The following is a 14,129-nucleotide window of genomic DNA, read 5'->3' as shown; positions in this document are numbered from 1 at the left end:
AGCTAGTTAAGAGTCGGCTACTTGACGCATCCCAATCACAGTTTAGCAGCAGTACGGCGGATTTTGATTGGTTGATGACGGTTTCTTTCGACCTATTACTGACTATTTCACTGCACAGTCAGACACATTACTTCCATTAGCTCGTCAGTGTGCTCAAGGTGAGAGGTTGCACGTTTTTTTAAATTAATAAAGCTATAGGCACTTGCTAACAACGTAATGCTATCTGCAATGTAATTATGGTAAATGTAAATGCACAATTAGCTTGCTAGTAGAAGGTTAGTTAGCTAGTTAACACGAATCATGCACTTGACAGTAGAAAAGAGCGGTTTTCGGTCAAATGTTAGATATGTTATTCGTTTTCCTTTGAACAATTTAAACTATGGATCAGTGCATAATAACAGGTAACCTTAACTTTAAGTACAACAAAGGGAGTCAGATAGTACTGGATGGCACTGGTGACAACTTAATTTCTAAAGACTACATTACTTTCATCACTGCCTCCCAGACGTCCTGCGTTTTTACAAATTTGAACTAGATGTCATCGGTCAGGTTAGAAATAAACACAATGAAAACATGTTAACGTTACTGTAGACATTGGCAGACTGTTGTCTTACAGGACTCTTCTTTAGAGCATAGGTTTAAAAAAATCGTTTCTTTCTTCTCCGCAGGTTTTCTCTGTCACGGAAGGAGGAAACAAGCTGGCATCATGGGAGTGTTATCCACACTGATGAGGGGTCTGGTGAGAGGAGCGGACAGAATGGCTGAGTTCACCAGCAAGCGCGGATCAAGGACTCATAACAAAGGCCGGGGTGCAAGGCCCACTGGTCTGCAGCTGTCCAGCAGAAAGTTTCTCACCATGAAGTCCATGATTCCTGAATTTGTGGTGCCTAACTTAGAGGGATTCAAACTTAAACCCTACGTCTCATATCGCTGTCCCAAAGGAACAGAGCCTCCTGTCACAGCACAAAGTCTGTTTACTGAGGTGGTGGCCCCTCAGATCAAGCATGATTTTAAAGAGGGCACTTTCAGCAAAGATCAGCTGGGGAAATATGGATATGAGCCCACACAGGAGGGGAAGCTCTTCAAACTCTATCCCAAGAACTACGTGCGTTAAATTGCATTTACATGATTTTGTATTCACAATGCAAAGACTGCTGAGTAACTGACTGAAAGCTGCAGAGCAACTGATGTAACACTTCCAGGAGAACCATTATACACAAGATTATATTTATATTTTGAAAAAAATGATTTCCTGATGTGATTAAACTTTCTGTTCCTCAATGATCAGAGAACATATAACTCAACGGGACATCATTCATTATTGTAAACAGTTTGACCTGCTTAAAACTGTAGTGTGCTAAAAAGCCACAGAAATGATTAAACATGAGCTCGGAATAAATGATACAACTCCAAACACTGAGATGCTTGTACTGAGTCATTCTATACATCTGCTGAAAATCTTCTATAGCTTTACATTTATCCTTAATCATTGTGCTCATATTTCAAATACCACTTTACCTGTGTCCAACACATGCGTGTTCAACCTAGAAGTTGTTTTATCCGTTGACTTTATTGGTTGGAAAGTGTAACAAATATGAACTGTTAATGAAAGTGTACAAAATCATGGAACATATGGTGACCATCTCCTCCTCGGGTATCTGGGGAGCAGCACAGAGGGTGACATAATGTAACACTCTTTAGACACAGACCTGTCTGAGCCTAGAAGGGCATTCAGGTTACTGTTTTGGTAACTAATTCATGTGTCACAATTGATGCCATATTAAAAAGCTATAATGAAGTGTGGCTTTGACAATGTAAGGTTTATAAACAAGTTGCTTAAATATAAGTTTATAAAAATCACTGTCGTTATGAAAATATATGGTTTTGCTGATTGCATATTGTCTGATAAGATATTTAACGAGTCTTTGTGATAAAGACAGTGAATGGTATCCTGCCCATGTCATAGCTGAGCTGTAGATTCTGCTTTACTTCAGTACATGTTATAATTTGATTTGATATGGTGTCATCTCAGATGACCATGGTGGTCAACACTGCTGTGATTCCTGCTAAGGGTCATCAGGAGTCCAGTCCCAGCGCCACACATGAAGCATGTGGTCGTAGAAGGAACAGCTTGCCAGCAGACAGGACAATGATGGGGCTTCACCTTCAGGGTTAGCATCAGGGGATGCAGTATGCGGAATGGAGCCCGCTGCAATGCTCTCTGGGATGTATCCTCCAGCATCGTCCTCCAGGGAAGTGTCAAAGCTGGCAGTGGGCGACTCATACTGAATCCTCAAGTGTCCTCCGCTCTCTCTAATGCTTTCCTTTGGTTCTGCAGGAGCAGGGGAGCTGGGAGAAGGTTTCTCCAGAGATAGTCGGGACCAGTCGGCTCCATACGCTAGGGAGTTGTGGAGAATATATGAGGCTGCAACAGGACAGACTCCTCCACCACCCCCTGGACAATGACAGGAAAACAACACTGTTACAGAAAAACAAATTCAGTTAATTTATACCATCTTTTTATTTGTGTTGGAGCAACTGACTATTCTCTTAAAACCAATACAGTTTCACCAAATACTGTATAAACATAATATACTCTATATAGAGAACATATATTTATATTTGGTTGATTTAGACAGCCAGGTGGTGGCTGTGTTTTTCCTGTCGCGTGCCAAGAAACTACTACAGAAGAAGACACATTAAGATGACATTAAAATAGCACCAATCAAACTTCTAATGGTAAAAAAATAAATGTAGACAACTTAATGGAAGCCATCTCTCTTTTTTATAACTCTTAAATGAGTTATAATGTTATAATGCAATGTGTATGACAACAATTTTCCAAAAATCTTATTAAAAAAACACAAATATATTACTGGGTGATGCAGCAGGACAATGCTTTGCTCGTAATATACAACATGTACTTTATGGTCATCTTGGTAAATTTACATTACTTTTACTCTGGTGCTTGTAGACACGCAACAAGTAGTTACTTATTATAACATTGTTATTGTAACTGTTATTGTAGATTTGCTGCTCACTATAATCTTCACAGCTTGTCAGCATGACAGTGTAAAGTCACAATTTGGGTACTTTAAGGACCAGTTTGTTTTTTTTTACCCCAAAAGTGCATAAAATGGGCACTTTAAAGTTAATCTAAATATTATGTTTGTGATATTTAATGGCCAATTTATACAGAAAACCAGGAAATTGCAAATTAGAAACAGATGATGCAACCTGCTGCTGCTACCAAAATGACTTGTGTACCACTCTGCTAAAAAGTGAGAACTGATAAATGTTTTGAACCGTCACACACAGTCTGTGTGTATTTACGCTGAATTTCACCTCACATTGCACTGTGAAATGCTGATGTAGAGCCAGCAGACATGAAAGAAAGCAGCTTTCCTATACAAAATACAGTAGACAACAGTGAAGAGCCCACTTTTAATTGAGTGTAATGGTTATCCACTGAAATGCATTAAATGCCTTTCCTATAAGGAAAATATTTCAACATTGCATCAAAGATACGTCTATCCTTTCTCTATGACACTCAAAGCTCAAATTAGGAATTCTGAACAAGTGTTTCCTTGTTTATTTCTCCATTGTACTCACCCAGGACCTGTCCGCAGTTAAGGATGTGGAAGTCATTATGCATGCAGGCTGCCAGCAGCAGGTGCTGATAGGTCGGATGCCACTTGAGTCTCCACACTCCCCCGCCCATGGCACTCTCACTGAGAGGCTGCTGCATATTCCTGCCATCCCATAGCAGAACCTGCTCGTCATAGCTGCCAAATAACAAGCCAATAACACAAGATTTACAGACAGTCACATGACTGACACAGTACGGCAGCTTACCGTTTAGAGTTATCACACCTGCTAGAGTTCACGGGAATATTTACCTGCCTGTAGCCACAATGTGTTCCTGATGCGGATTGCTGTGAATGCTGCACACGCCCATTGAGTGCCTTCAAGAGAACACACCAGAAACGGTCACTATACAGTGGCAAGAAAAGGTATGTGAACCTTTTGGAATTTCATGATTTTCTGCAATATTTTGTCATAATATCAGATCAAATCTTTATCTAATTCAGAGTATTAACAAATATAATATCATATAAATGTAATGTAATATAATGGGCCACCTCTAATGCTATGGGTCTCTTCAAGTTGTTCCATAGCATCTCCATTGGGTTGAGTTCTGGGCTCTGACTTGGCCACTCCAAAAGGTGGAATTTGTTTTTCTGTTGTGGACTTCCTTTGGGGTCATATCACCCAACTTCTAAAGAGTTTCAGCTGACTCATATTTTTTTAATTCATCTTCCCCCCAATAGATGCAAGCTGGCCAGGCCCTGTTGGGGCAAAGCAGGCCTAAATCATGTTGTTTCCTCCACTATACTTTACAATTGGGATGATGTTTTCATGTTTATAAGCTTTGCTCTTTTTACACCAGATGTAGTGCTGTGTGTTCTTTCCAAATAGTTCGATATAGTTTCATCAATCCACAAAACATTTTGGCAATACTGCTGTGGGGTGTCAATGTGCTTTTTCACAAACTTCAGGTGTGCAGCAATGTTCTTTTTAGTAAGCAGCAGCTTCCTTCTTGGTGTCCTGTCATAGACACCCTGCTAGTTCAATGTTTTACCTACTGTAAACTCATGAACACAGATAATTCAGTTCCAATAATAACTTTAAATCTTTCTTCGACCCTGAGTGACAGATGTCACATTTAATCTGTCACACTGGGTTGTTTCTTTACCTCATTAATGAGTGTTTGTTGTGCTCTTGGGGTCATTCTGACTGATTGCCCACTTCTTTGTAGAGTAGCCACAGTCCCAAAGTGTCTCCATTTGTAGATTGTTTGCCAAACTGTAGACTGCTATATTTCTAAAGTCTTTGACATCACTTTGTAACCCTTTTCGCCTTTATGTAAATGAACAATTATTGATTGTAGATCCTCTGAAAGCTCATTTTAGCCAGGCATGGCTCACATTACCACATTCTTCTTGTGCAGAGTGTTTTTTGTCTGTCAATGAAGCCTAGTCCACACAAACAAATTTTCTTAACAAGACTCCAAGTATGTCAGACCAAGAGCAGATCACATTTTATAACAAATTAATGCAGAAAACCATGAAATTCCAAAAGGTTCACATAATTTTTCTTGGCATTGTATATGACCTAAATGCACAGTCCACATGAATACTAATGACACCAACATCAAAACTAACTTTTCACTTGTGAAGGTAGGACGGGAGGGGCCGACTCTGAGATCCCAGCCTTTCAGTTTGCAGTCATCACCACCTGGTATGGAAACACATAGACAATTTATAAAGTTACAGTTACTTATGATAGAGCACACAAGTAGATAAACTTGGTGACATACCGCACATTCTTACCAGAGTAAACCAGCTGTGTGTCCCAGTATGAGAAGGCTGAGATCCACGCCTCAAAGTCATGGGCTTTCCACTGTGACAGAGCTGTCAGAGTACCTTCAGCCAGAGAGAGAACACTAACGCAGCCTGCAGAGTCGCTGCACACCACTCGTACGTCACTACTGCTGACAGGAACAGAGGATTACAGACCACAGAGAAATTTGTACAACATTTTGACACCAGATGTCATATTGCAAATTACAGCGTCTCTTGTTCTGGTTCTCTTACCTGTCCATTCTTCCAGTGGACCAATCTAATGATAGAGCCAGCCGCTCTACTCCCACCTCCAAGCTGCTCAGAGTATGCAGACTGCGACTGCCTTCCTACTGGACACACAAATTCATGAGAGCAGGAACCCACAACAGTACACACACATCCTGCACTTCATTTTAAATCATAATTAACTAACCACTTCTTGACTATAATATCATCTAATAATGCACAATGTGTACATATTTACTTTTAGCATATTCATATTTATGTTTAGCAAGATAAAAATGTTAAATATACACTTTTTAATCATAAATCATTTTCCTGTCATTTATGATGCTTGTGTTATTAGATCAGAGAGCAGCTGATTCAAGTCTTATTGGATAACAGTATGGTGTAGGGAAAAACAAATAAAAAACACTCACAGGTAAAATGAACTGCACTGAATATCTCATTACAATCACATCTGTCATGGGGTGACATATATTAAGCAACAGTGAATTCAGTTTCAGAAAAAATTATCTTTGACAAGAGCCAAGTGGTGTTCCTACTCCGATACTATACCTGGTGAACTAGCTGATACAATCCCACACGAAACCTAGTGTAGCACAAATTGCTAAAAATATTTACTACAGCCATAACCAACAGCAGTTATTATACACAGTGTGTCAAAGCATGTTTTGTGTGGGGGTGGGCATGTGTATGTGTCATTTATGGGTAGAGCTGGCATCAGGACACACTGTGGGAATCTGATCTATGGAGGCCACTCTACGCTACTTACAGACTTAAACATATACTGCTGTGATCTTGGTGCCAGAGCCCAAGGGATACCTGAGATTAGAGGATCTGAAAATACAGCTACGGTGTTGTGCTGCATGCTCTCTTCTCTGTGTCTGTGTCTGTGTTTCTGTGACTAAGCTCAGCTCCTCCACACAGAGCCAGCAGGAAAATGGGTGAGATGAGACTGTAGGTCATCTGTGTTTCAGAAACTTTTTAAATTCTGGAATATTAAAACATTTTTAATGTTTAATAAAGTGCAGCATTCTCTAATTTATAATTGTTAAATTGTTGTATTTTATCTGTAGCAAAAAGAGGAAAAACAACATCATCATATTTGCCTTTCAAATCAGCCACCTGCCTCACTGTTCTCCAAAGATCAGAACTGGCATCAATCATCAAAACACAGATTGGTTGACCACTACTCCTTAAACCTTACACAAACATCAGCTAAGAGCCTAATTAAAAACAAGACATTATGACTGTGTGTCTTCTGATGCCACACTCACCTGATTGTCTGACAGCGTGTACAGCTGCAGCGCTCCTGTGGCAGCTGCCATTCCCAACACTGCTCTTCCTGAAAGTGGCACATGGCACCTGAGAACGTGCAAAAAACAGAGTGAAACACTGAAAACAACAGACAAAGTGGTCAAACCTGACTTCTTACCATTTTAAATCTAAAATGGCTTCTGTGTCAATGCGCTGCAGTTCAGTAAGAGGAGGACTCATCGATCCTTCATCCCGAAATTCAAAAAGATACAAGCGTCCAGTGCGGCTAGTGGTGGCATCTTCTTCCCCTGCCTTCAGAAGGAATGAATAAGTGACGATTAGGAATCAACATCAGCAGAAATACAAGTGACTATCGAACCATTATGTACACACACACCATTATGTACACACACACCATTATGTACACACACACCATTATGTACACACACACCATTATTTTATAATAATCATGAACTGACGATGCAGACTTAACAAGAAAAACACAAAAAGTGGCACAGGGCTGGTTAGCAATTTAGAACCAACTCCGAAACATCCGGCGTAGAGGGTTAATATGATGATCAGTACAGAGCTACGACATATATTAACAGTGTGGCTTGATAAATTAAAGAAGTAAGCCCTTATTTCGCTGGCTCTGTACTGCAGTAGATCTGAGCTTGTCCAGGGAGAGGGGCTGATGCCTGCCGAGATCGGCATCCCCGACTCTAATCAGGGAGGAGGATGCAGATCTCGGCAACTCCGAGTTGCCAAATATTGCACCCCCTCCCTTATTAACTGCAACACACGTTATAACAAAATGCTGTCATTTGTCCATATTTTAGATTATTTTAAGCTATTTTAAGCTTAAGTGTGACAAAGTACACTACAGATCTTTGTCCTATTAAAAATGTTACAGCAGATTAGTAGTGTTGAGGTTAATGAAGGTTTTCATTGTGGTTCGTTGAATGTATTAATGTTATTGTTGGGTCAAACATTATCAAGGCAAGTTTAATCTAATAAAACATCTGCTAATAAAAACAAGATTTGCAAACGAATGTGAACTTACTATGATTTTAGCCACTCACACTTTTGCGTATGTGAATTTTCAATGTCAGCTTAAAATAATCTAAAAGATGGACAATTTACAGCATTTGGTTTGGCTATAACGTGTGTTACAGTTAATAAGGGAGGGGGTGCAATATTTGGCAACTCGGAGTTGCCGAGATCTGCGTCCTCCCCCCTGATTAGAGTGGGGGATGCCGATCTCGGCAGGCATGCAAAACTCGGCATAACACCGGCCGCTTGTTCAGGAGATGTTTGTTTTTGTGAGACAAAATAAACCAGGCAGCACAGAAGGAGACATGCTGTCCACAGGGCAGACAGTGAATGCAGAGGCACAGTGTGTTCTCTCACCCCTTTCTGTAGCTGGTATGTCCCGCAGGCCAGGACGTCGTGGCTACATGGAACAGGACACCACTCCACCGAGTCAGCACTCAGCTCCGTGTCAAACACCTGTAGGCTGCGGGTCCTCGACTTCCAAGCCATGGACACCGGCTCTGCATAACGTTACTGTGCTGGAACCGCAGCTGAAAAGTACACATTTACGTTTCAACAGCAAAGCGACAGGTAAACTGAATACCTGAATATGAATAACGTTTGGACATTAATCCTTTAGCAATATTGTATAGCTAACTTGCTAGCTAGCTTGAACATGTGTGGGATCTTGCTAACAAGCTGTAATTAATGCCAACTTACTATAGTCTCATTGAGTGTGCACAGTACGTGTCAGGTAGTAAAAAGATATTCAATGGGCGACAGAAATGTGCATTCACATGAACTTTTTTGTTACTGAATGTCCACAGAACAAACGATCATCAACAAAACTCACATGTAAGCCAGCTCCGACTGGACGATATAAGCACAACTGGATACGCTGATCAAAGATGGCGCCCAGTTACCCGAGTAGAGCTGGAGCGTATGTGTGGAGCACGTACAGCCCTCAGATCTGTGGCCAGGATCCCCCTGCGGGATGTGCGTCACTTCTGCTAGCGTCATCATTCGGGAGTTGCGTACTGCCCTCTAGTGGAGATTATGACCGAATTATAAATTGTATAGAAATATATTTATAATGTATTTAAAGTCTATAGTGTGAATACACAAATACATTTGGGAAAGTCAATTTGAATATCGTGAATTAGTCTTTTTTAAATACTAACATTTATTTTATTCATTTGATAATTAAATTTTTTGAGAATCAAACATATCAAATTTACTAGTATTTACCAGTAAAACTAAAACAGTACTTATTTAATGACCTTTTTTCTACACTTAGAATGTACACATACAATATTACGTCTCTTACACACACCTTTCTTTATTTCATTTTCACATTCAATAAATTCAACCTTAAAAAACACTGCATAATTCCATATCATAAGAAACTCATTGCATTGACAGATATTAAAATACCATTCAAAATCACCGTTCAAGTTGTCATTGTGATTGCTGTTTTGCCACAGAAGCTATGAGCGATACACTAAATAAAGTTGTGTGTGTGTGTGTGATTAAAAAAACATTCTTTGTGGGATGAACACCAGTCATCTCAAAACATGAAAGGCAAAAAGTGTTTTTGTTGTCTAAAAGATCAATCTTCATCCACATCGTCAAAGGCCACACCAGACGCTTGCAGCTTTCTGCAAAACAACAATGGTTGTTGGTTTACTATCAAATGTACACAATGATGTAAGTACTGTTGGAGGATCATGAGATGCACTGTACTTTTTAGTTCCAGGGTTGATAAGTGAAGCTCCTGGGAGTCGTCTCTTCACAGTTACTGATGGAGCACAGTTCTGCTTCTGCCGGGGCTCAAACTCTACAGATGACAATATAAACTCTGTAAGATGGTGAACCAACTTAGCTGAACTTGAAAATGCCATTCCAATGATGTCGTAGAATACCCCTCATCTCCTTTCAGCTTACACAAGTAAACACCTGCAATAAAACGTCTTCCATACACAATACACACAGCACAGCCTTTGTTCTACTCCAACCTGTATGTATACAGATTTAAAAATGTACCTGCAGGACCCCTTTGGTGATTTTTCAGTGGACTGACCGAGGGGGATCTACCTGAATGAATGAGAAAACACAGTCAGCATTAATTGCACAGTGAGTTTTATACAAAATAGTTCTGCACTCTATGTGAAACAACTGCTAAGAGTAACAAGACCAATTTACTGTCAAGATGAGTGAGACTGTCAGCCATCCTAAACAGCAGCTCTTTCAGTTCCTCTGTGGCCTGTGGCCCTTCTATCCTGGTAAGGGTAACACGCAGGACACCTGAACCGGAGCCTACCTGGAGCTCTGCACTGGAGTCTTGCACCACAACAGACACATTACCACTACCACAGGCTGACCTGATAGGAGGAGAGAGAATAATCAGCCTAACTTACCTGAAGATGATTTCGTAGGTACATCTAGTAATCTAAAGAACCTTCTGCTGCTGCCTTTGCAGCTTAGCTTAATGCTACTGTCTTAGAAACAATTTGTGTTACAAGTTAGAAAGGAAACTGTGATTGTACCTGAACTTTAGAATATAATCTTCTGTAGATGTCAAGGAACAGCTCTGTCTCTAAACAAAAAAACAGAGTTACACCCAATGGCAATAATAAAAGTTACTTTTAAAGATGCACGAGTGATAATCATGAGCGGGCTGCAGATGAAACTTACTGACTGGTTCAATGTGTCCTCTGCGTCTCCTGTGCTCCAGACATCAGCAGCATCTGTCAAACTACAACAAAAACATAATGATCAGAAAGGGTGGACGCACAGACATACATATAATAAAAACACACAGAGACACACAAGCCAAGTAATTACCAGCCTGTTAGTCTGTGCACCCCTGAACTTAAGGCTCAATTTATTAGGCTCTGTTAATGAGGCTCGTGATCCAAATTGCATGTAAACGTTGCTCATTATTATGTTTTCTTTAATGTTTTGTATGGAGATTTATTTCCACTTTTATATTCCCGCTGTCAGTCATTATTGTGGTGAATCATTGGTAGTGAGCACTAAACCCCTACATTTCTACACCATTTGCAGTTTTATGCTGCTGTGGAGTATCGGTAAATGTCGGAATAAGAGGCTACAAATCATTCACGAACACAAAAGTACGTTTCCTCATGCACGAATATAAAAACTGTCGAATTTTAAATAGAGACCGGCTAATCGTTGATCTGCATTTTAAGTGTATCTTTAACTCAGCTTTCCACTCACCAAATACAAAATACTCCATTTTTTCTTCGTGTGTAGCAAAGAAATTTAGACCGACTCTTTTGATCTAAAACAGTATAATATGACGTTTGGTTCAAATCCATGTTTACTGCTGTGTGCTGAAGACCCCGGAAGCACAACAGAAATAAGTCGGACACAACTTCTTCTTCTCTGGATTTATTGATGATTTGCAAACAAGCGTGTAAGCGCATTGGCGCCACCTATTGGCGCAGTTAGGACCAGTAGTGGAACAAACAAAAACTTGAACATGACAAAGAAAAGTGGATAAAGAGGAAATGTTGGCAAAAGGAAAATGTTGTGAAACTGAAAAAGAGTTCACAAAGATTAAATGTTGACTGTAAGAAAAAGTTGATAAAAAATAAAACTGATGGAAGAATGAGAAACAAAAATGAGTATAGAGAACAGGAGTTTCTAATTTCATCTGCTATAGTTTGAAAATCTACCGTATTTTACACATACTCATATACTATCAGGTTGCTTTGAATAGTCAAGCCACTTTAAGCCTTTCACCCGCAGCTTAAGTATCACTGTAACTCAGCAAGATGGAGACAGTTAGTTAAAGGAGTTAACCACCTCTCAACACTGTCAATAGGCTGTGACACTGTACAGTAGCTGGATTACAGCTGGGATGATGCTGATGATTGTGACTGTAGCTGTCTGTGCTTCAGTTGTTATGATTCTTATCGTCCACATACTGGTACTATCCAAACCTGAACCATAGTGAGCAAGCCGAAATTTGAGCGAAGTCGCCCTTTAACACAAGACTGCAAAAACCATTCAACTGCTGATTTAGCTAATTAAACAGAGACAGCGTGGTTGTTAAGTGTGGAGTAGATGATTCAAAGAGTTGAGCAATTAGTGTCAAGTGCCACTGCTGCTAGACTATATCCCCACAACAGCCGTCCAGTTCATGTCCTGCTGTCCCTCTGCTCCAGCTGCCCACGTCCTGCAGCTGTTGCAGATTACTTGTCTTGAAAGACGCTGCTGGAGAAACTTTGTTTTCCTATACCTGCCAGTATGAGCCTACCTGCGTTTGGATTGTCTCGCCTTGTTTAAAGACACATAGCAAAAGTGGCTGTTTATCAGATCTGTAGGTTTCCTGTGGGTTTACCTACCATGGCTGCATCCTGGACTTGATTACTAACTCCCTAAAGGACTTGGGGATTGGGAGTATAGAAGAAGAGGTGTAAAGGAAAATGATTAGTTAATATGACAATAGTTATAACAATAGCAATAATTAAGTAGTAAGAAGAGTAAAAATAGAAGAGAATCATAAAAAAAACATCTGCTGCCAGTATGTAGAGCTGACATCACTGTGGTAAGATTAGGGAAGTCCTGTTTTATTTTTGATGGGTTCTGTTAGAGGAACCAAGTGTGGGGTCAAGTGGCTCCATGATGAGGATAAAAGTTGTTTGACTGTGTAAAGAGGAAGCAGTAACTGATGACAAGATGTTGTGCTACATGGTTCTTCTAGTTCACAGCAACTTGGTTTATGGAAAGTGGAAAAAGGAAAGCAGCAGGGTTTTCTGTGACTTGGTCAAATATTGGTTTGAAATGAGACCTCACGTTCTCAACCGCTCTGTGGTTGTGACTGATGTGTTTGACACACACAATCTGACCAGAATAACAACAGAAGGTCTGTAAATAACTTTGTCACGTAATATCTTATTGTAGCTTTAATTATAGCTATGACACACTACACATATATTACATTCCTCACAGAAGGGGGGGTTAAAAAGAAAAACTGAATGTAAACACCAGAACAGAGAGCAGCAAAACACAAACAGAACAACACTCCCAGACACTGGCAAAAAACACAGTGAGAGCAGAATATACGAGGTTATGAAAGGACAGGAGAGCCAGAACACAGTAACACCACCTCAGACGGGTGGCTTGTGGCAAAGAAGGGAAACTAAACAAAGAGAGAGCACGGGAAGGGCAGATAGAGTGTGCGTGTGAGTGTGTATTTATGTGTGTGTGGCAGCAGAATGGGGAGAAGAAGCAGGACTAAATTAAAAAAAGTTTGAGACTGGTTTTGACTGGTTTTAGTTTTGCTGTTTGTTTCATGTTGAACTGGCCAGGTCATAACATCGAGTGGATTTCCCGGGTTGAATGAAATAAATAATAAAAAGCTGTAGCTGCTATGGTACTGGGACAAACACACGGCACACATGACTCATTCACACCCCTGGCCCTGGTCTCCCTGCCAAAACCTCATGCCACCTCTTTGTCACCTCATGTAAATTGTTAATCGACCATTGTATTGGAACAGTGGACATGGGCCGAAGTATATGGAGGGATTTTAGCTGATCACAACTGTCCTGACCTGCACTTGGTGAGAAATGCATGCTGACAAGCAGAGCACCAGGAACAAAAAACAAGCTGTGGGAGCCCCTTTCAGAAGCAGGGGGCAGAATTATATAGCTCCCCCAGAGCTAGGGCCAAATGCTGCAGAGACAGCAGAGAACAAATCTGAACAAAACATCATTTCAAACATACAGATGATTGAAATGACTTTACAGTGAGAGGACTGTGGCTATTATGTTAGTATTCCAGTAGTAACAGTACCTCAGTTGTTAGACAGAGTCCATCATTCTGAGGCTTTTCTCTAAACACACATAGCAGCACAGAGTAAAATTACCATGAGACTCAGCCCAGCCGACCTTGTCACTTGACCTGCTTTGACTAAAGCTGTGTGGATTAATGGCACACATGACGTGGGTCTGAACTAAAATCCAATGCTCAGCCTGTTCTTGTAAACGTACGCCCAGACAATAGCAGGAACACTCTCTCATGCCCTCAGTGCCCCTGCTATTGCGTCACCACAGGCAAAAGGGAATTTACAGTGGCAAGAAAATGTGGACCTTTTGAAATTTTGTATTTTTCTGCATTCATTTATTATAAAATCTGATCTGATAAGTTAAGAGTTTTAAC

At 40.4% G+C, this 14,129-nt stretch overlaps 3 protein-coding genes and 1 long non-coding RNA gene across 4 annotated transcripts; 2 read left to right on the top strand and 2 right to left on the bottom strand.

Annotated features, from left to right (window-relative positions):
- The first annotated feature begins 83 nt into the window (after positions 1-83).
- Positions 84-1,420, top strand: mrpl41 (mitochondrial ribosomal protein L41). Its single transcript, XM_026343721.1, has 2 exons — positions 84-158; positions 669-1,420. Exon 2 carries the CDS (start codon positions 707-709, stop codon positions 1,112-1,114), a length of 408 nt encoding a protein of 135 aa, XP_026199506.1. The 5' UTR covers positions 84-158; positions 669-706; the 3' UTR covers positions 1,115-1,420.
- A 131-nt stretch (positions 1,421-1,551) lies between these two features.
- On the bottom strand, positions 1,552-9,112 carry dph7 (diphthamide biosynthesis 7). Its single transcript, XM_026343719.1, has 10 exons — positions 8,791-9,112; positions 8,316-8,488; positions 7,084-7,217; positions 6,926-7,013; positions 5,658-5,752; positions 5,394-5,551; positions 5,226-5,298; positions 3,900-3,965; positions 3,613-3,785; positions 1,552-2,455 (listed from the first exon to the last, which is right to left on the bottom strand). Exons 2-10 carry the CDS (start codon positions 8,445-8,447, stop codon positions 2,067-2,069), a joined length of 1,308 nt encoding a protein of 435 aa, XP_026199504.1. The 5' UTR covers positions 8,448-8,488; positions 8,791-9,112; the 3' UTR covers positions 1,552-2,066.
- On the top strand, positions 8,388-9,461 carry LOC113150956. Its single transcript, XR_003297689.1, has 2 exons — positions 8,388-8,528; positions 8,765-9,461. It is a non-coding gene; the product is annotated as an uncharacterized LOC113150956 (long non-coding RNA).
- On the bottom strand, positions 9,257-11,303 carry paxx (PAXX non-homologous end joining factor). Its single transcript, XM_026343720.1, has 7 exons — positions 11,178-11,303; positions 10,632-10,692; positions 10,484-10,533; positions 10,140-10,318; positions 9,981-10,031; positions 9,681-9,774; positions 9,257-9,595 (listed from the first exon to the last, which is right to left on the bottom strand). The coding sequence occupies exons 1-7, from the start codon at positions 11,276-11,278 to the stop codon at positions 9,547-9,549; spliced, it is 585 nt and encodes a 194-aa protein (XP_026199505.1). The 5' UTR covers positions 11,279-11,303; the 3' UTR covers positions 9,257-9,546.
- Between the last annotated feature and the right edge of the window lie 2,826 nt (positions 11,304-14,129).

The sequence above is a fragment of the Anabas testudineus genome, chromosome 9, assembly GCF_900324465.2.
Source record: "Anabas testudineus chromosome 9, fAnaTes1.2, whole genome shotgun sequence".
NCBI lineage: Eukaryota > Metazoa > Chordata > Actinopteri > Anabantiformes > Anabantidae > Anabas > Anabas testudineus.
This window is presented reverse-complemented; position numbering and strand designations above follow the sequence as displayed.